Raw genomic sequence first — 20,155 nt, 5'->3', positions numbered from 1 at the left:
TCGCACTGACGTCAGGGAAGAAGCGACGACAACTGACGCCGGACCTAGACTTTGGAATTCGGCTGACCGAGGACCCGCCTGACGGCAGGAGAACCCATCTGTTATGACTGCAGCTGTATGCACGATGAACATCAAGCATAAGTACAGTTGTCAGAAAGGAACAACACATTCTAGGTAATAATGCTGTACACAGCTTTAGCAGGAAGTCCTGTGTCACAGATAACATTATGTTTACCAAGCCAAAGACAAACCAGTGCCATTTTTACTTTTGTTTAATACATATTTTACATATACATGTACATTTATTACAAATCAATCTTACCTTGCCTTCTCAGATTTTCTTTTCTCTCCTCCCATAAGCACTCCAGGCACAATCCAGTTAAAGGGCTGCAAAATACAACAAAACCAGAAAAATGGTATGATATTTGGTGTAAATAATGGTGAGTGTGATTTTCTACTGAGGACAGATGGGTTAAAAATTAGCCAGTTAAAAGTCTCTCTGAATAACTATGGATCCACAAACAGTACAAGGAATGATGTAGAAAGCTTTTTAATGGCAGCCACAAAGGCAATACAGCTGGAGGTACAGGCAACAGTCATTCCATATTCTCATAGCAACAGTAGGCCTTTGAAAGTTACTCCTACCATAGAGATGGTGCACAACTTAACCACTCTTCATTTATTAGCCTGCACCTGTGGCACAGAGGGTTAAAGCCCTGGAGTTTGATTAGCCTGGGCACTTGACAGCACAATCAGAGGAAGAGGAGTGTGCCTATCCTGGGGAGGGAGAGAATGTTCTGGGTATATCATCCTTGGGGCCTTGGTGGAGGCCAAGGCTCAAAATGATTGTCAGAATGTAGCATTCAGCATGAGGAGGTACTGCTGCTATATGGGCCTGGACTGGCTCCACCCTCATCTGTCAAGAGAAGGCACTGCCCCTCTATGGGCCTGGAGTGGCTGCACCATCATTCAGCAAGAGGAGGCACTGCTGCTCTATGGGCCTGGAATGGCTCCACACTCATTCAGCATAAAGTACAGTTGTGTACACTTACCATAAATGTAGATGTTCGAGTGTATTCACTGTTGCAGTCATCACATTTTGGCTATCTGCTTGCAGTAGCCCTCAGTCGGCCCGATTATCAAAGTCTTGGGTCCTGTGTCGGTTGCTGTCTCATCTTCCATGACGTCAGGTAGTCAGGGGTATAAAGCATGCAGCCAACGCCATTGCATCAGTTTTTCTTGCCCCAGATGCCAGGTGCCCCCCTAATGGGAAGCAATTAAATATATATATGCAAGGTTATACCTCTAACAAAAAAGCAAGTACACCAAAAAGATTTTAAGCATAGTAAAGGGGAATAGAGGTATAGCCAAAAGAAGTCAGGGCAAGAGGGAGGGTAACCAGGGCTGCAACAGTGAATACACTCAAACATTTACATTTATGGTAAGTGTACACAACTGTACTATGTTCTTTGTATTTCACTGTTGCAGTCATCACATTTGGGTAGATTTCCAAAGCTAAGGATGGGAGGAGGAATTTAGATAGCATTAGGACCAGCTATAAGGCCCTGTAAGACTGCAGTGGCAAAACCAGCTCTGGATTTAGAGAAAATTGGCAAATGGTAATGCTTGGTGAAAGTATGTACAGAACTCCGGGTAACAGCTTCTAGGATGTCCCTGGTAGAGACACCTCTGAGAAAGGCTGTAGAGGTAGATGCAGCCCTGGTTGAGTGTGGTCTTATCCCCTGTGGGATAGGTTTTCCATAGTGCTTATAGCAGAAATGAATGCAATGGCCTATCCATTTAGAAATGGCTTGCTTTAAAATTGCCTTCCCCTCTGCCCCTGCAGCAAATGCCACCAGCAGCTCTTCAGATTTCCTTTGAGGTTTAGTCCTGTCCAAGTAAAATCTAAGTTGTCTGTGCACATCTAAGGAGTGCAGTATCCGTTCCCCTTTGTTCTGAGGATTAGAAAAGAAGGTTGGCAAATGAATGGACTGATTAAGAGCCACACTGGATACTACCTTGGGCATGAAGGAGGGATTGGTCCTGAGGGACACACTGTCCGCATGAAAGATGATGAAAGGCACCACTGCCATAAGGGCCTGTAATTCAGACACCCTTCTTGCTGAAGTGATTGCTACAAGGAAGGCTGTTTTCCAAGAAAGGAATTTTAACTCTGCACTTGCAGCTGGCTCAAAAGGAGGTAGAGTGAGTTTTTTCCAAAACAAAGTTAAGGTCCCAGGCTGGAGTTGAGTCTCTCCTGGGTGGTCTTAAGTTTTTGGCTCCTCTGAGGAACTGCTTGAGCAGTGGATGAGAGAGGAGGGGTGGTTCAGTGTTGTAATGAGCTGAAATGGCTGAGGCATGAATTTTGATGGAGGAAAAGGAAAGGCCCTTGTGAAGCATCTCAGTTAAGTATTGAAGAATCTGAGGTAAATTGGGCACTGCTGTGCCCATCCCTTGAGTTTGGTTCCAGGAACAAAATCTTTTCCATTTTTCAGCATAAGATTTTCTAGTACTAGGCCTCCCTGCCTCCAGAATGACATCCAACACTTGTTTACTGAGGGATGGTAACGGAGAGATCAGGTAATTAGCCAGGCTGCCAGGTTCAGGGTTTGAAGCCGAGGATGCAGAATCTGGCCCTACTGGGACCGCAAGGTAGGGGTCTGAGGCAGGTGCCGGCAGTGACACACTGCGCAAGAGGGGGCACATCAGTGTTGGCGTGACCAGTCTGGTGCAATCAGCATTGTCCTTGGTTTGTCCTGTTTGATCTTTGGTAGTACTTTGGAGATGAGAGGCAGAGGAGGAAAGGCATAAACTGATAGATTTTTCCAGGTGAAGGACAGGGCATCCACTTTCCAAGCTTGTTTATGGGGAATCATTGTGCAGAATTTGTCCAATTGGTAGTTCTGGGGGGAGGCAAACAGGTCTATATCTGGGCTCCCCCATTTGTTTATCAACATGTTGAAAGTCTTTGGTTCCAGTTTCCACTTGTGTGGGTCCAAGAGATTTCTGCTTAGTTTGTCTGCCAGTGTATTTAGCTTTCCTGGCAGGAATTGAGCCTGTAGATGCACTTGGTATCTCAAAGCTGTGTTCCACAGAGTCATGGCTAGTCTGCAGATGGGGTATGAATGGGTACCCCCCTGCTTGTTTATGCACCACATAACAGTGATGTTTGTCCATCTTTACCATTAATCTTCCTGGAAGAAAAGTGGTCCTTGAAGGCTGTCAGAGAATTATGTACAGCTAACATTTCTTTTTGATTGATATGCAGGTGCATTTGACTTGGGTTCCATTTGCCCTGAACGTACTTCCCTGCCAGGTGAGCCACCCATGCATAGTCTGATGCATCTGTTGTTAGGGTTTGGACAGCTGTGGGTAGAGTGAATGGTAGTCCCTTGTTTTGGTGGCAGGCCTCTGCCCACCAAAGGAACTCTAACTGTAGGCAAGGTATGATAGGAATCATTGCTTCTAGATCCTGAGAATGTTGACACAAAAGGCTTTTTAGATACCATTGTAGTTTCCTCATATGCAGTCTTGCATATGGAATTAAGAGAATGCAGGAGGCCATGAAGCCCAAGGCTTGCAGTATTTGCCTTGCAGATCGCAGGGTTTTTGTGGCCATTAGTTTGAAGTAAGCTGTCAAATGAATTTGTTTCTCTGGCATGAGGAAAGCCATCCGGGAAGTTGTGTTCAAGCTTGCTCCCAGGAATATAATTTGTTGACAGGGTACAAGATGTGATTTATTTTTGTTTATGGTGTACCCCAGACAAGTTAGCACCTTTTGTACAAACGCCAAATGATTCAAAAGTATGTCCTGGCTTTCTGCCTGAATTAGACAATCGTCCAGGTATGGGTATATCTGATTATTTCTTTGCCTGCAAAATGCAATGACTGGAGCTAGGCACTTTGTGAATACCCTGGGCGCAGTAAATAAGTCAAAGGGCAGTGCAGAGAACTGACAGTGCACGTAGCCTGCTTTGAAGAGTAGGTATCTTCTGCAAGATTCCCTGATTGGGATGTGCAGGTAGGCTTCCTTTAAATTCAGTGTTACCAACCAGGCATCCTTGCCTAGCATAGGAAGCAGCTGGTGAAGAGTTAGCATCTTGAATTTTGCGACCACCAAAAAGATGTTTAGGATAGAAAGGTCCTTTTCTGGGTACCAGGAAAGGTCTTGAGTAGAAACCTTGTCCCCTTTCCTCTTCTGGTGAAGTTTGAATAGCCCTTACATTTAAGAGAGAGTACTTGCTTTTGAGCCTCTGCCTACTGATTTGGGGGTAGATATGGCCAACTGTTTTGGGGATGGTAATGTGTGGAAGTGAAATCTGTATCCTCGTGAAACTATATTTAAAACCCATTTGTCCTGGGTAATGAGTTCCGTTTTTTGCCTGCAGAGCAATCTTTCCCCCTAAAAGAGCAGTCAGTGGAGAAGGACTTGGAAGTTTTAAAGTTAAGTCATTGAGACAGTTTACCATAGGGAGGAGTCTTACTACTCCCTGATTTGGAAGTGGGAGCCCCCCACTGCTTAGTCCTGTGCGTACCTTGGGACTGAAGCCTGGGTGTTCCGCTGGTTCTGGGCTTGGACTGAGAAGGCCTGGAAGAGGCAGGAAAGGACCAATTCATAGAGGGCCAATGCCTACTATATCTTGGACGTTGTACTTGCAGGAAATATTTAACAGTTTGCATAGATTTAGCTTTTTCCTCCATCTTTTTAAGTACTTCTTCTGCTTTGTTGCCAAACAGGCGGTCATGATTTAAGGGAGCATCCAGCAATTTAGCTTTAACATGACCTGGCAAAGATTGCTCCTTAAGCCAAGCATGCCTTCTAAGTACAGACCCAGTGACAGCAGCCCTGCAAGATGCCTCTAGTGAATCAAAACCACATTGTAAAGTATGTTTTCCAACTTGTTCAGCAGAATGCATTGAATCCTGCAAATCCTTATTTTCAGCACAGTCAGGAATCAACATCATTTTCTGTTTACGCAATCCAGTAATATGCTGCTGATATTTTAACATACGAAACTGGCAGTTTAAGGCCCTAATGGCCAAGGTTACAAAAGTGTATACCTTCTTACCCCATCTATCCAGCGCCCTGGAATCTCTATCAGAGGGGGTAGGATTTTTGGCAGTAATAGCCTTAATACCCTTGGGTCCCTGTGAAATGGTCTCAGGATCCACAGTGGGATTTTTAAAAAGGAACTAGTGAGAGTCAGGAACCCTGTAATATCTAACAGGTTTTCTGGGAGCAGGAGGTAAAAAGTCAGGGACCAAGCTAGACTCCGAAAAGGCATCATCAACAATTTCCAGTACAGGGAGGACAGCTAAAGGCCTGTGTTGGGGCAGGAGTAAGAAATCCCTAAGCCTCTTTTTAGAATCAGAGTAATCCTGGCTTTCCCAGCGAAAATGCTCCCTAAGAGTATGCAAGGTTTCACCAAAAGAGAAATCCTCTGGAGGGGAAGCAGATGGAATAGAGTCCTCTGCATCAGAATCCTCAAAGGTAGAGAAGGGTAAATCCTGGTCATCACAGGAAACAGAAAGTTCAGAATCCTAATCAGAAGTATCGTAAGCAAATTCAGTCCTAGGCCTCTTAGAGGGGGAAGGTTGGCTTCCCCTGATTAAAGTAATAAGGTCTTCAGCCATTCTTATCATTTGTTTTTTAGGCATAGAGGCCTGACCATGCGGACAGGGTGTCGGTTTTCTAGGCATGGATAGAGTTTTAGGCCTAGAAGAAGATGGCGTTGGTTTAATATGCAAGTCAGTAGGCCTGAATATACCCTCAGAAGCCGGTACCTGCACAGCGGCTCCGGACCCATCCAAGGTAGAGACATCCGCAGGTTCCACAGTTGAAGCATCTCGCGGCATGCTGGACTCCAAATGGGTCTCAGTAGAGGCCTGCGAATCAGAAGTAGCGGGTATTAGGGGCTGTGAAAGTGCCTCACTGAGTACCGGTGAACTGGCGACTGGCTTAGGAAAAGCGTCGTCGGCAGTTTTGGACTTCGGCGGCCTGTCTCTGTCATTATCTTTGCGTTTTTTTGGAATCCCGGTAGTAGGATGGCTAGCAGACGACATTTCTGGATAATTAAACCGAGAACCGAAATATTTAGAGGCAAAAATATACTGATGACGGATAGTGCACTGATTAAATAAAGCACAAAACCGACAGCAAGGTAGGTCATGGTCAGGGCCTAGGCAAGGAATACAGTACAAATGAAAATCTTTATGAGGTATTTGCTTTCCACAAGTAATGCAATTATTAACTTTTACTGACATCGGTAAGGAGCAAGAAAAAGTTTCCCCAATGGGGTACTTAGCTTTAAGTTGAAGACTTCGGTTCTGAAACTTGAAAATGAAAATTTCAGGAGTCGGCCAACCGGCACTTGCGAAAGTACAGTTTTGTACCTACCATAAATGTAGATGTTCGAGTGCTAATACAGCTGCAGTAATCACAGATGGGTTTTCTGCCGTCAGGCGGGTCCTCGGTCGGCCGAATTCCAAAGTCTAGGTCCGGCGTCGGTTGTTGTCGCTTTCTTTCCTGACGTCAGTGCGACAGGGGTATATAAGACACAGCAGACGCCATTTTCTTCAGTCTTTCTTGCCCCAGATGTCAGGTGCCCCCAGAAGGAAAGCAATACATAAATTATATATATATTCATGCAATGCAATATAAGCAAAAATCAGTAGTTGCAAGCAAATATACCATACAAGGATAACCCAATCAGGTTGTATGAGGAGGGGTTAGCCCCTAGGCCTTTACCAAGAGGGGAAGGAGGGAGGGGAAACCTGTACTGCAGCTGCATTAGCACTTGAACATCTACATTTATTGTAGGTACAAAACTGTACTATGTTCATCGTGCATACAGCTGCAGTAATCACAGATGGGTAGAATCCCAAAGCTACACACAGGGCGGTAGGCACTAGGTGGAACTGGGATGAGCCAGAATGCCCTGCAACACAGCAGTGGCAAAGCCTGCTCTAGTTTTGGAGTATAAAGGCAGGTGGTAGTGTTTGGTGAAGGTATGCACAGAACTCCAAGTGGCTGCCTCCAAAATATCTTTGGTAGGAACTCCTCTGAGGAAGACTGTAGAGGTAGCTGTGGCCCTGGTGGAGTGGGATCTGATGCCTGTAGGGACAGATTTTCCATGAAAGAAGTAACAAAACCGTATGCAGTGGCCTATCCATTTTGAAATTGTCTGTTTGGTAACTGGCTTCCCTTGAGCTCCTACAGCATAGGACACAAAAAGTTGTTCTGATTTCCTGAAAGGCTTTGTTCTGTCCAAATAATAATGTAGCTGTCTATGGATGTCTAAGGAGTGTAGCAGCCTTTCCCCTTTGTTTTGAGGATTGGGGTAAAAGGTAGGCAAGTGTATGGCTTGATTTAAAGCTACCCTGAATACCACTTTAGGCATAAATGACGGGTTGGTTCGAAGGGAAACCCTGTCCTGATGGAAGATGAGAAAGGGCTGCACAGCCATGAGGGCTTGTAGTTCCGAAACCCTACGAGCTGAGGTAATGGCCAGAAGGAAAGCTGTTTTCCAGGACAAATATTGCAAATCTGTTGAGGCAGCTGGTTCAAAGGGAGGCAATGTTAATTTTTCTAGAATGTAATTAAGATCCCAGGCTGGCATTGGTTGTTTCCTTGGAGGTCTTATATTCTTAGCCCCTCTGAGGAACTGTCTTAAGAGTGGGTGAGAGAATAAGGGTGGATCAGTGTTGAATTCTGCAGAAATGGCTGAGGCATGAATTTTTATGGAGGAAAATGAAAGTCCACTGTTCAACAGCTCAGCTAGATACTGTAATACCTGAGGCAAATTCAGTTTTCTAGGATCCTGGCCTTTTTTCTCATTCCAAGAGCAAAACCGTTTCCATTTTGCGGAGTAAGCCTTTCTGGTAGATGGCCTTCTGGCCTCCAAAATGACATCCTGCACCTCTTTGGAGAGTAGGGTCTGTTGTGGTGTTAAGGAATTTCCCATGCAGCGAGATTGAGTGTTTTCAGCTGACTGTGAAGAGTTTTGTAGCTGTGCTGAGTCAGTAGAAGAGGCATTAGAGGTAGGGACCAGGGAGGAGTATGCGTTAGGCTCCTCAGGAGTGGGTACCAGTGTTGTCTTGGCCAGTCTGGAGCAATCAGTATCATCTTCGGTCTGTCTGCTCTTGCTTTCAAGAGCACCTTGGGCAGAAGAGGCAAAGGTGGGAAAGCGTAAACTGTCCATGCTGTCCAACTGAAAGAAAGGGCGTCCACTCTCCAGGCCTTTGGATGAAAGGTCCTTGAACAGAACTTTTCCAATTGATGATTCCTGTGGGAGGCGAAGAGATCTATGTCTGGCCTTCCCCACGCTTGGATTATCTTTGTAAACGCTTGAGGATGCAACTTCCATTCGTGTGGGTCTGTCATATTTCTGCTTAGATTGTCTGCCAGCGTGTTTTCCAAACCTGGCAAGTACTGTGCTTGAAGTTCGATTTGCCATTCCAGAGCCAAGTTCCAAAGTGACATGGCTAGTCTGCACAGGGAGTATGAATGTGTTCCTCCTTGTTTGTTTATGTACCACATTACTGTGGTGTTGTCTGTTCTTATCAATAATTGCCCTGGATGCAGGAGGTCCTTGAAAGCTGTAATTGCATTTATCACTGCTAGCGTTTCTTTTTGATTGATGTGAAGGTGCTTTTCCTTTTGGGACCATTTGCCCTGAATGCACCTGTCTGTCATGTGCGCCCCCCCAGGCGTAGTCTGAGGCGTCTGTTGTGATGACTTGATTTGCTTGAGGCTTGCAGAATGGAAGACCTGTGTTTGTTTGACATGCTTGGGCCCACCATAGAAATTCCTTTTGCAAACATGGGATTATTGGTATTATTGTTTCCAAACTGTGGCTGTGTTGAGACCATAGGTTTTTTAGGTACCATTGAAGTTTCCTCATGTGCAACTTTGCACATGGGATTAAAAGAATGCAAGATGCCATGAAGCCCAGAGCCTGCAGGATTTTCCTTGCAGTGAGCCTGGTACAATTTGCTAGTATTTTGAAGTACTGAGTTAGTTGCCCCTGTTTTTCTGGCGTGAGATAGGCCATCTGGGTGATTGTGTCCAAGTTGGCACCCAGGAAAGTTATTTTCTGAGATGGTGTTAGCCTGGATTTCTCTTTGTTGACTGTGTATCCCAGAGAATTCAATAACCGTGTTACATAAGCCAGATGTTCCAGAGGTATGTGCTTGCTGTCCGCTTGGATCAGGCAGTCATCCAAATAAGGGTAAATTTGTATCCCTTGAAGTCTGCAGTAGGCAATTACTGATGCCAGGCATTTCGTGAATACTCTGGGCGCAGTAGATAAGCCAAAGGGCAATGCAGAGAACTGATAGTGGATTGAACCTGCAAGAAATCTGAGGTATCTTCTGCAGCTTTGTCTGATTGGGACATGCAGGTATGCCTCCTTGAAGAAGCTGCTGTAATGTGAGCATCTTGAATTTTGGTATGAGTAGAAATGTGTTTAGGATGGATAAGTTCAAAATGGGTCTCCAGTCGGTTCCTTTCCTTGGTACCAGAAATAGTCTGGAATAAAAACCTTGACCTTGTTCGTGAGTAGGTACCTCTTGAATAGCTTTCATGTCCATGAGCTTTGAAATTTGTATTTGTGCCTCTGCCCTTTGATTGTGTGGCAGGTTTGGCATACCTCTCATTTTTGGAAGAGTGTGAAAATGAAATCTGTAGCCTCTGTTTATAATGTCCAGGATCCATTTGTCTGTTGTGACAATATGCCAATTTCTTGTAAATAATGCCAGCTTTCCTCCCAAGGGTGCTGCCAGCTGGTATTTGCTTGGCATGGAAAGGAGGAAGTCATTGGGTTTGTTTCCTGTATTGTTGTGCACTGTCTTCGCCACCTCTTGGTGCTGGAGTTTGCCATTGTCTGCCTCTATATGATCCTTGAGATTGTCCTCTGCCCCTTGTGCGCCTGTATCTACCTCTTTGGGGCTTGTCCGTGGCTGGAAAGGACCAGTTTTTAGAAGGCCAATTTCTGCTAAAACGTGGTGGTTGAACCTGTAGAAAAGCTTTGACAGTTTGCATAGATTTAGCTTTTTCTTCCATTTTCCGTAGTATCTCCCCAGCATTAGTACCAAATAGTACATCCTTTTGTAAAGGAGCATCTAGTAGTTTAGCTTTAACATGATCAGGCAAGATTTGTTCCCTAAGCCAGGCATGTCTACGAATGACTGATCCTGTAACAGCAGCTCTACTTGAGGCCTCTAAGGCATCATAGCCACATTGTAAGGTGTGTTTACCCACTTGTTCTGCACTATGCATCATATCCTGCAACTCCTTCAAATCTGGTTGTTCAGGTTGAGACATTTTATTTCTTAATTGTGATAACAGAAACTGCTGATATTTAAGCATATGGAACTGACAATTTAAGGCCCTCATGGCTAGGGTGGCCGAGGTATATACCTTTTTCCCCACCTTTCTAAGGATCTAGACTCTCTTTCGGAAGGTAGTGGATTCTTAGCAGAAGAGGCCTTCATTCCCTTGGGGCCTTGAGAAATGGTATCAGGGTCAGCATTATGGCTTTTGTAAAGAAATTGGTGTGAGTTAGGAACTCTGTAGTACCTATCAGGCTTGACTGGGGCAGGAGGCAGGGAATCCGGATTAAGGCAAGCCTCCGAGTAAACATCATCAAGTATGTCCAAGACAGGAGGTATCGCCAGAGGTCTGTGTTGAGGTAACAAAAGAAATTCCCTAAGTCTTTTCTTGGAATCAGAAAAGTCTTGGCCTTCCCAATGGAAGTGTTCCCTCAAGGTGTGCAAGGTTTCCCCAAAAGAAAAACCTCTGGGGGAGATACAGAAGGAATGGACTGCTCTGCATCAGAATCTTCAAAAGAGGAGTACGAGTGTTCCTCTACATCAGAATGTTCTGAAAAAATGGAGCCCTGGTCAGAAGAGGGAGAATCTTCCTCCACTCTGGGTCTCTTGTCTGGAGGGGGTTGGGAACCCCTGATAGGAGTAATTAAATCCTCAGCCATTTTTAGCATCTGCTTTTTAGGCATGGGGCCTGGAGATCGGCCCTGTGCAACAGGTCTCTTGGGATGCATGGCTGATTTGGACTTAGTAAAGGCCTTAATGGAAAAGGAAGATGAGGGTCTAAAGACACCATGGGGGAAGTGGACCCGTCCACATTAGGAGGCTCAACACTCACAGTGGCTTCGGTGGTTGTAGTCTGGGTATGGGTCGAGGTACCTGCGATCTCGGTTACAGAAGACACCGCCAAAGAAGTGTCGTCGGTAGTCAGGGGCTGCATAGGCGTCTCGCTGAGAACCGGACCACGTGTAGCCGGTTTTGGCGTGGTGTCGGTGGAGACCGCGGACCTCGCGTGTCGGTCCTTGTCCTTGCGTTCTTTGGACAAAACGGTAGTCGGAGTCTCCGATGACATTTTATAATCAAAGGCTTTACCAAAAAAGTGTTGGGCGAACTCCGCCCGACGCTTAATAGTGCGTTTATTGAAAGTAGCGCAAAAGCGACGGCCCGAGACGTCGTGGTCTGGGCCTAAACAAGGTATGCAGAGGGAATGGAAATCCTTATGCAGTATTTGCTTCCCACAAGAAATACAATTGTTAACTTTGTCTGACATCGGTCTGAGGCAAGAAAAGTTTCCCCAACGGGGTACTTAGCTTTAAAGAAGACTTCGGTTTCCAATTTTTCGTAAATTCAGGAGCTGGCCAACCGGCACTTGCGAACTGCTTCTGCTTCGGGCACCACGCTGCAAAAAAGACTGAAGAAAATGGCGTTGGCTGTGTCTTATATACCCCTGTCGCACTGACGTCAGGAAAGAAATCGACAACAACCGACGCCGGACCTAGACTTTGGAATTCGGCCGACCGAGGACCCGCCTGACGGCAGAAAACCCATCTGTGATTACTGCAGCTGTATGCACGATGAACATCTGCTTCTGCTTTAGGAACCGCACTGCAAGAAAGACTGAGATAATGACATCGGCTGCATGTTTTATACCCCTGACGACCTGACGTCATAGAAGAAGGGACAGCAACCGACACAGGACCCAAGACTTTGTTAATCAGGCCGACTGAGGGCAACCTGCCAGCAGATTACCCAAATGTAATGAATGCAACAGTGAAACACGAAGAACATCTAGGGTGAGATAGAGAAAGCAAGCAAGATTTAGCAGGGGAAGGAGGAATAATTTTACTGAGGTAAATAGACATGGATCATGACAATCTATCACAATAATACTTACTTAACTTTTTGTATCATACACAATCCAGTCTGTGCACTTCATCAGGCTGGACACAGTCCCCAGTTCTATTTTTTTGGGTAGAACAGTGACAGAATGGTCCCCCCATAGGATGACAGACTTAAATTACATCTAGCTTATATTGTCTTGCAAAAGTATGCAGTGAAGCCCATGTTGTGGAAGCACAAGTATCATCTACAGATAAGATTCTTGAAAAGGCAAAAGACATAATCATGCATCTAACCAAATGGGCTTTTGGTTTACATGGACTTGCCTTAGTAATACATGCATACCAATAGTTAATACAGTTAGTCACCTGCGGATTTTATGGCCTAACCGGTTAGGGACAATGGAAAGGAAAAGCTGGTCATCCTTTCTAGAGGTGTTAGTTCTCTGCAAGTAAACTCTTTACTACTTGTGAACATCTAGGCAGTGTAGTTCATATTCATCTCTGCTGGAATATTCTGGAAAGAAAACTGTCATGTATACTGACTGATTCAGGTTCAACTCTGAGGCTAACGTGGACATGAAGGCTGAATTTATATGAAATGAGACTCTTATCCTTATGAAATGTCAGTGAAGGTAAACAGCAACAGGATCTGTAGTTCAGAAACTATCTTGGCTGAAGGGAATTGCAACTAGACATGATGTTTTCCAGGACAGATATTTAATGTTTACAGTGTCTGCTGGTTCAAGGGGAGACAATTAACTTTCAGAGGATAAAACTGAGATCTTACAGAGGAAAAGCATCTTTAAGAGTAAGTCTCATCAAGAAAGTCACTCTAAAAAAAGCCTTACAAACTTTGTGTTGCTAGGGAAGAATAGTTAAAACCCTGTTAAAAGTTGAAAATCCCTACTAGATATACTCAAACTAGGGAAACTAGAATCTTTTGTCAAAAATGTCTTCTATAAACTGAAGGATAACAGAGTAGGGGAGCTGTAAAGAGTTCCGTACTTTGCTAAGTAACCCACAAGAAAAATGTAATCCATCCTTCAGATGAGATGTTAAACCAAAGCCCCATTTGACTGAGTCGGTGGTAGCTCAGGTGGATGCAAAAGATCCTATAGCACTAAATGAACAAAAAGAAAATAAGAAGTTATGTACTCACCATAACGTTCCATCTGAGTAGGTATCTTCATTTGTCTGCAACCTCTGGGATACGGATCCGATCTCGGATCCGAGCCGGCAACTTCTATCATAGCATAGATCCGAGCTCCTAGCTCCTCCCCTTACCCATAATCCCCTGCCTACCCTAACTGACCTCAGATCAAGTTTGCTCCATAGCACAGCAGATAAAAGTGTCCCAAGGGGAACATATGCTAATAACCACCAGAACGATCATTTTGGTCAGGGGGAAGGAGGGGGGGATGGTTGCAGACAAATGAAGATACCTACTCAGATGGAACGTTATGGTGAGTACATAACTTCTTAATCTGAAGTAGGAACTTCATTTGTCAGCAACCTTTGGGACAGAGTCCCCAGCTACCTAAATCTTGGGTGGCCTTCATGGAAGGATATTCCGGAGCACCGCAGAGCCAAAGGACGCCCTACCTCGGGAGACAACATCTATTTTATAGTGGCTGATAAAGGTGTGAGATGAAGCCCAAGTGGCTGCGGAACAAATGTCATCCAGTGGAACCCTAGCTTGAAAGGCCGCAGATGTGGCAACGGCCTTAGTAGAATGAGCATGGACTCCTTGAGGTGCAGGCCTTCCCGAGCTCTGATATGCTAAAAGAATACAACTTGACATCCATCGAGAGAGAGAAACTTTAGAAACTGACTTTCCGAAATTACTTTTGGCAAAGGAGATAAACAACTGACCGGATTGCCTATGATCAGCAGTTCTATGGATATAAAAACGTAGTTGTCTGTGTACGTCTAAGGAATGTAGCTTGTACTCTCCTTTGTTATGAAAGTTGGGGAAGAACACTGGAAGATTGATAGATTGATTGATGTTCACTTCTGAAGATACCTTAGGTAGAAAGGACGGATTGATCCTTAGGTAAACCCTATCCGGGTGAAAGACCAGATATGGTGGTTTGACACAAAGAGCTTGCAATTCCGACACTCTTTTGGCTGAAGTTATGGCCACCAAAAAGGCTGTCTTCCAAGAGAGAAATTTGAGATCAACCGTGGCCGGTTCGAATGGGGGACCAGTCAAGGCCTGCAAGACTAAGGATAAATCCCATGGAGGTACCACCTCTTTGACTGGAGGCCTAAGGAGGAAGGTACCCTTGAGGAAGGTCTTACACAGTTTGGAAGTGATAAGAGGGCCAGACTCTTGCCCCATGTGATAGTATGAGATTGCTGCCAGTTGTACCTTGACTGTGGAAGAACTAGCCCCCTGGTGAAAGAGAGAGGTTAGAAAATCTAGAACCGACGCTATCGGGGCTGTAAAAGGGTCTAAACGACGGTGTTCTGCCAAATGGTGAAGCGTTTCCACTTACTTCGATAAACCTTCCTGGTGGAAGGCTTGTGAGCTGCTACAAGAATGGCTTTGACAGGTGATGAGATCCCGGGAGTCCTTATGAGGAGTGGAATTGGAGCAACCAAGCCGTCAGCTTGAGGTTGACCAGGTTCAGAGTCGGAAGATCGAGAGGGTGAGAAATGAGATTCGGAATGGGATCCAGAATCCATGGTGGATACACTAGGTGAGACCATAGGTAAGGGAACCACGTCTGACGAGGCCAAAATGGGGCAATGAGGATCATCTTGCTCCCCAGCTGCCTGGCTTTCTGTAATAATTTCAACATCAGGGGAAGAGGAGGGTAAGCATAAAGCAGACCGGGAGGCCAAGCATGAACTAGAGAGTCTCGGGACTCCCGGAGGATCAGAGCGAAGTAATCGTTGCATTTGGTGTTTGAAGGAGAGGCAAAAAGATCGCAACAAGGTTGCCCCCATCGGGCAAATACTTGCTCTGCAACTCGATGGTTGAGAGACCATTCGTAAGGAGTCAGGATAGTACAACTGAGCCTGTCCGCTAGAATGTTGGACCGTCCCGGAATGTGCGTTGCTATGAGAAAGCGGTTGGTGGAAATCGCCCATTCCCACACTCTCATGGCCTTGCGGCATAGGGGGTAAGACCTGGTTCCCCCCTGTTTGTTGATGTACCAGACGACCGACATGTTGTCTGTCTGTACTGCAATCGTCCCTACCGGAAGAGAGTTGTGCAGTGCCTGCAACGTCAAAAGCACCGCCCTCATCTCTAGGACGTTGATATGCAAAGAGGTGTCTACGTCGTTCCACGTGCCCTGGACTGTCCTGCCTGAAAAATGCCCCCCCACCCCAGGCGAGAAGCGTCCGTGGTCACTGTGTCAACTGGCGGAGGTAGTGAGAAGGGACGTTCCGTGTGGAGATTGGGAGACTGGAGCCACCACAGGAGCGATCTTCTGCAAACCTTGCTTAAGGAAATGGGGTGAGACAGGGGGTTGCGAGACAGGGACCATTGTACCTGGAGGGTCCACTGCAGAACCCTCATGTTCAACCGGGCCAATGGCAGCAGAGGGATTGCAGCCGCCATAGATCCTAGGGCCCTCAGGATAAATTCCGCCGAAAGAGTTTGTAGTTGAAGGATGGCCTGCACGTGCAACATCAGGTTCCGAAGCCGATCTGGAGTCCAGAATGCAAGCATCTGTCTGGAATCCAGTCTTGCCCCTATAAAATCCAACACCTGTGTAGGGATGAGAGAGGATCTGGTCATGTTGATGGTTAATCCTAATAGTGGAGCCAGACTGAGGAAATAATCCCTGGATGAACAAAGTAGATGCCTTGTTGGGGTCCAGGTATGGAAAGACCTGAATTCCCTAGAGTCTCAGGTGGGCCGCTACTATCGCTAGGACCTTGGTGAACACCCTGGGGGCTGAGGTGAGACCGAAGGGGAGGACCTTGAATTGAAAGTGACTGGCTCCCAGGCGGAAGCGGAGAAACCTCTTGGAACGTCTGTCCACTAGAATGTGATAGTACGCATCCTTGAGGTCTATGGAGCACATCCAGTCATCCTCCCGCAATAAGGGGAGGACGGATTGCAACGTGACCATTCGGAACTTTTCTTTGGGTACCGCCAGGTTTAGGAGAGAGAGGTCGAGGATGGTCCTCAAGTCCCCCCTCTTTTTTGGCACCAGAAAGAACCTGGAGTAAAACCCTGATCCGACTTGATCTGGGGGGACGGGCTGGATGGCTCTTTTTTGCAGAAGCTGCTGAATTTCTGCAGCAGCCGCCTCCCTCTGACTGGGTGGAACATCGGGAAGGCTTCTGATTCTGGGGTTTACTATAAAGGGAATTTGGTAACCTCTGGATATAATACGAAGCACCCAGCGATCTGTTGTTATGGACTCCCATATTGCTAGGTGCCTCGAAAAACACCCCCCGACTGCCTCCAGAGTGGAGCAGTCAGGTAACCCCTCAGGGGTTCTGCGTGAGCCTCTCAGAGAACGGTTCTCTGGACTCAAAATTCCTGGGACCCCCTCTGCCTCTGGGGCGGCGTCCTCCCTGTCCTCCTCTGCCACGAGAGGACTGGTTGTCCTGAGCAGACTGGGATTGATGCAATTTTCGGAACCACATCTTCTTCTGACCCTTTTGGTTCTTGGAAAAGGACCTCTGGGGTGCAGAGAAGCGGACTCCGACGGCAGACAAGGTCTTCCCTTCTTTCTCGCTCTGGACAAGAGTGTCACGAACGGTTTTGCCGAACAGTGCAGAACCATCAAAAGGGGCATTCGCGAATGACGCCTTAAAGGGTTCCGAGAAGTCACAGTGATGGAGCCAGGCCTGTCTCCTCATGACAAGCCCGACTCCGCCTGCTCTAGCAGCTCCCTCCGTAGCATGAGACAACAGCTGCATAGAGGTGTTAAAGATAGAGTGGAGGGTGGCCATTCGGGAGGTGTACAGATCCTTGTCTCCCTCCGACATGGACCCTGGGGGGGGAAGCAGCGTATTCCTTAATTAGATCCCGCTGCATCCGAATAACGTGTGCCATGTAGTTCAAGGCCCTCATACAGAAGGTTTCTGAACTGAAGGCCCGCTTCCCAAGACGGTCCATCGCGCGAGACTCCTTGCTCGGAGGATGAACCGTGGGGCTCTCGTGAGCCAACTCTTTCTAGGTGGCTGCAGCCACCAACATGGCATCCACAGGGGGACCTCTGCTCCAGTGTGATCTCTCTGCAGGGGGGCTCAAAATTTTGTCCGGACGCTTGGGGATCGGCTCTATGGTGTCCGGTTCCTTCCAAGCCCTAGAGGATATGAGATCCACCAGGGGGTCAGGTGGAGGGGACAACCAAGAGGTAGATGGTCCTGCCTCAAACGCCTCAAGGAATATGGACTCATCAGAGGAAGCCTTAGGGGCAGACCACCCACCCCTGATTTTGAGCATTTCCATGATGTCTCCAAAGGAGACATCCTCGGGGGGTGATCTAGGGGAGCCTTCCCCTTCATCCAAGTCCGTATCTTCGGTGACACTCTCAGGGGAGTCTATGTGCCTCCTTTTGCACTTTGCCTTGTGAGGAATCTCCTCGGGGGGGCTGTCCGAGGAGTCCTCACGGGCTGTATCCTGTTCCACTGGAACTCCTAGAGGCGCTGAGGCAGGCTGCCCCGAGGGCCGGATGAGGGGAGCCAGGACCGGATGAGAAGGAGTGCGGGAGGGAGCCGAAGCCAGGACCAGAGGCCTGGAAGCACTCGACAGTGCCCTCTCCACCGCAGCGAAAGCTGAGGGGGAGCCGCTCTCTGACGGATCCGAGATCTGACTCCCACTTGGATCCGAAGCGGGGATCGGACCCAGCGCCGAGAACGTCGGATCCGAAGGACCAGTGTGCTCCGACCAGGACGGAGCCGAAAGCACACCGAATCCCACGGATCCAAAGCTCGGCCCACGGCTCCGAGAGGTCGGATCCGACAAACTCGAGGGAGCCGTTGGAGCCGACGTGCCCAGCACGGTCGGCTCCGACCTACCCCCGGATCCAACGTGGCTCGGCTCTGAGCGCTCCGAACCCGGAATGCGGGTCGGAGAAGGAGCTATAAGGGCGAAAAAAAGGGTCGAGCTCCCCCCCCCCAGAGGGGGGGGGGAGGCAAGAGCACTCCCATCTGCATCTGGGCCTGGATGAATCTCCTCATCTTCCGGTCCATGTCCGCATCAGACATGCTAAAAGTGGACCTCGAAGAGGCCACCGAGGCAGACCTGCAGTGTCGCCTCGATGACCTCGACGGGGACCAGATCACCTCCTCCTCAGGTCCCGGGGAGAAGCAAGGGGATCAGATCCGAGGAGGAGGAGATCGAGAAGACTTAGACGGAGAAGCCCTCTTGGCGGGCGGGGCCGATGAAGTGTCATCGGCCCGCCGCTTAAGGTGCTTCTCCCACCGCTTCTCTTTCCTGGACTCCCTATCCTCCGGAGCCGAAGCGGGAGATTGAGTTCCGGTCGGAGGAAGGGAGGCAGGAGTGACCGCTACCGGGAGGGTAGCGGGCACCGAAGTACCGGAGGCCGAAGCAGAGTCTGGGGGTAAAAGGCCCGCCAGAACTAGGTTCGACCTTCGATCCTTGAGTGCCCTGGGGTTGAACGCCGTGCAAATCGCGCAACCCGAAGAGAGGTATTCAACCCCAAGGCACCTAACGCACTAAGTGTGGCCATCAGCCGGTGAAAGCTTGTGACCGCACTCGGTGCATTTCGAAAAAATGGCTTTAAGGGCCTCCGACATTACTAAAGTAAAGCACACTCACTAGGCCCCTAACACTCAAGTCACACACACACGCTACGACCAGCGGGGGAGGGAGAAATATTTTAAATTAAATTTAAGCTGAAAAGCTAGAATAATAACAAGTTTAGTGTAAAGGGTAACCTACCACGCACACACAATCACTCACTCAGAAAGAAGAAAGAAAAACTTTTTTCCTCACAAAAACGCCAAGAGCTCTGGAATCTAGCTGTTGCTTGAAGAGCGGCAAACTAGATCTGAGGTCAGTTAGGGTAGGCAGGGGATTATGGGTAAGGGGAGGAGCTAGGAGCTCGGATCTATGCTATGATAGAAGTTGCCGGCTCGGATCCGAGATCGGATCCGTATCCCAAAGGTTGCTGACAAATGAAGTTCCTACTTCAGATGGAAAGTTCCCAGGTGCCCTGGCTATATTTCTCCTAGTCAGTTTGAAAGCCACTTCAGGCCTCCCCTGAAAAGAAACCACTGAACTAATGGGACCAACCCAGTCAAAAAGTGTAAATAAATAAATAATAAATTTGCCTTTGCATATTTTCCTAGTAGACTGTCTCTGGGCAGCTGTCCGTATTTCGAACACCCTTGATGGGTAAAGTAGGGCCCTTAGTCACTACTGAAAATTACAGCTGTATAAGTAAACTTACCATAAAACTAGATGTTTGAATAGATCACTGTGCTGTTGCTTCTAGCTACATGAGACATATCTTGCCAAGGAATAGAAGTCCAGCCAGTATACAAAAGCTTATTTTGGCACCTTCCTTATGAAATTTCAGAGCTTTCTTGTCATCATCTAAGAGAAGCTATATTTGTACACCTATGTCATGGCTGGAAAAGGGGGAGGAGAAACCCATCCTGGCCATGGAACGCATCATAATGAACCTCATAAAGAAAGACATAGACAAGATTCAAACACTGGATCTGACCCAATTCGCCTTCGTCAAGGGCAGATACTGCCTAATAAACCGGGTGTACTTCTTTGAAAATGTGACCAGGGCTACTGCAAAGGGCATATCTGTGCACACAGCATACTTTGATTTGGCAAAGGCCTTTGACACAATTCCACTCTCAAGCATTACCAATAAACTTAGCAAACTGAATGTAAACCCCTTTGTTGTAAGATGGGTTGCCAACTGTCTCACAAACACCATCAAAGTGGGTGACTTGACATCAACTAGCAGACCTGTTACCAGCGGGGTGCTACAAGGGTCAGTGCTGGGCCCTCTACTGTTTGTTATACACTTCTC

General features: G+C 47.3%; 1 protein-coding gene across 1 annotated transcript in view; it reads right to left on the bottom strand.

Annotated features, from left to right (window-relative positions):
- Positions 1 to 20,155, bottom strand: part of DDX31 (DEAD-box helicase 31) — a 2,738,529-nt gene that overhangs the window by 1,727,657 nt on the left and 990,717 nt on the right. Inside the window, exon 9 of the mRNA XM_044057921.1 lies at positions 323 to 387. Coding sequence (XP_043913856.1) covers positions 323 to 387 — 65 coding nt within the window. The remainder of the gene's footprint in view (positions 1 to 322; positions 388 to 20,155) is intronic.

Source organism: Protopterus annectens, chromosome 16.part0, assembly GCF_019279795.1.
Source record: "Protopterus annectens isolate FY-2018-M chromosome 16.part0, PAN1.0, whole genome shotgun sequence".
Classification (NCBI taxonomy): Eukaryota; Metazoa; Chordata; order Ceratodontiformes; family Protopteridae; genus Protopterus; species Protopterus annectens.
This window is presented reverse-complemented; position numbering and strand designations above follow the sequence as displayed.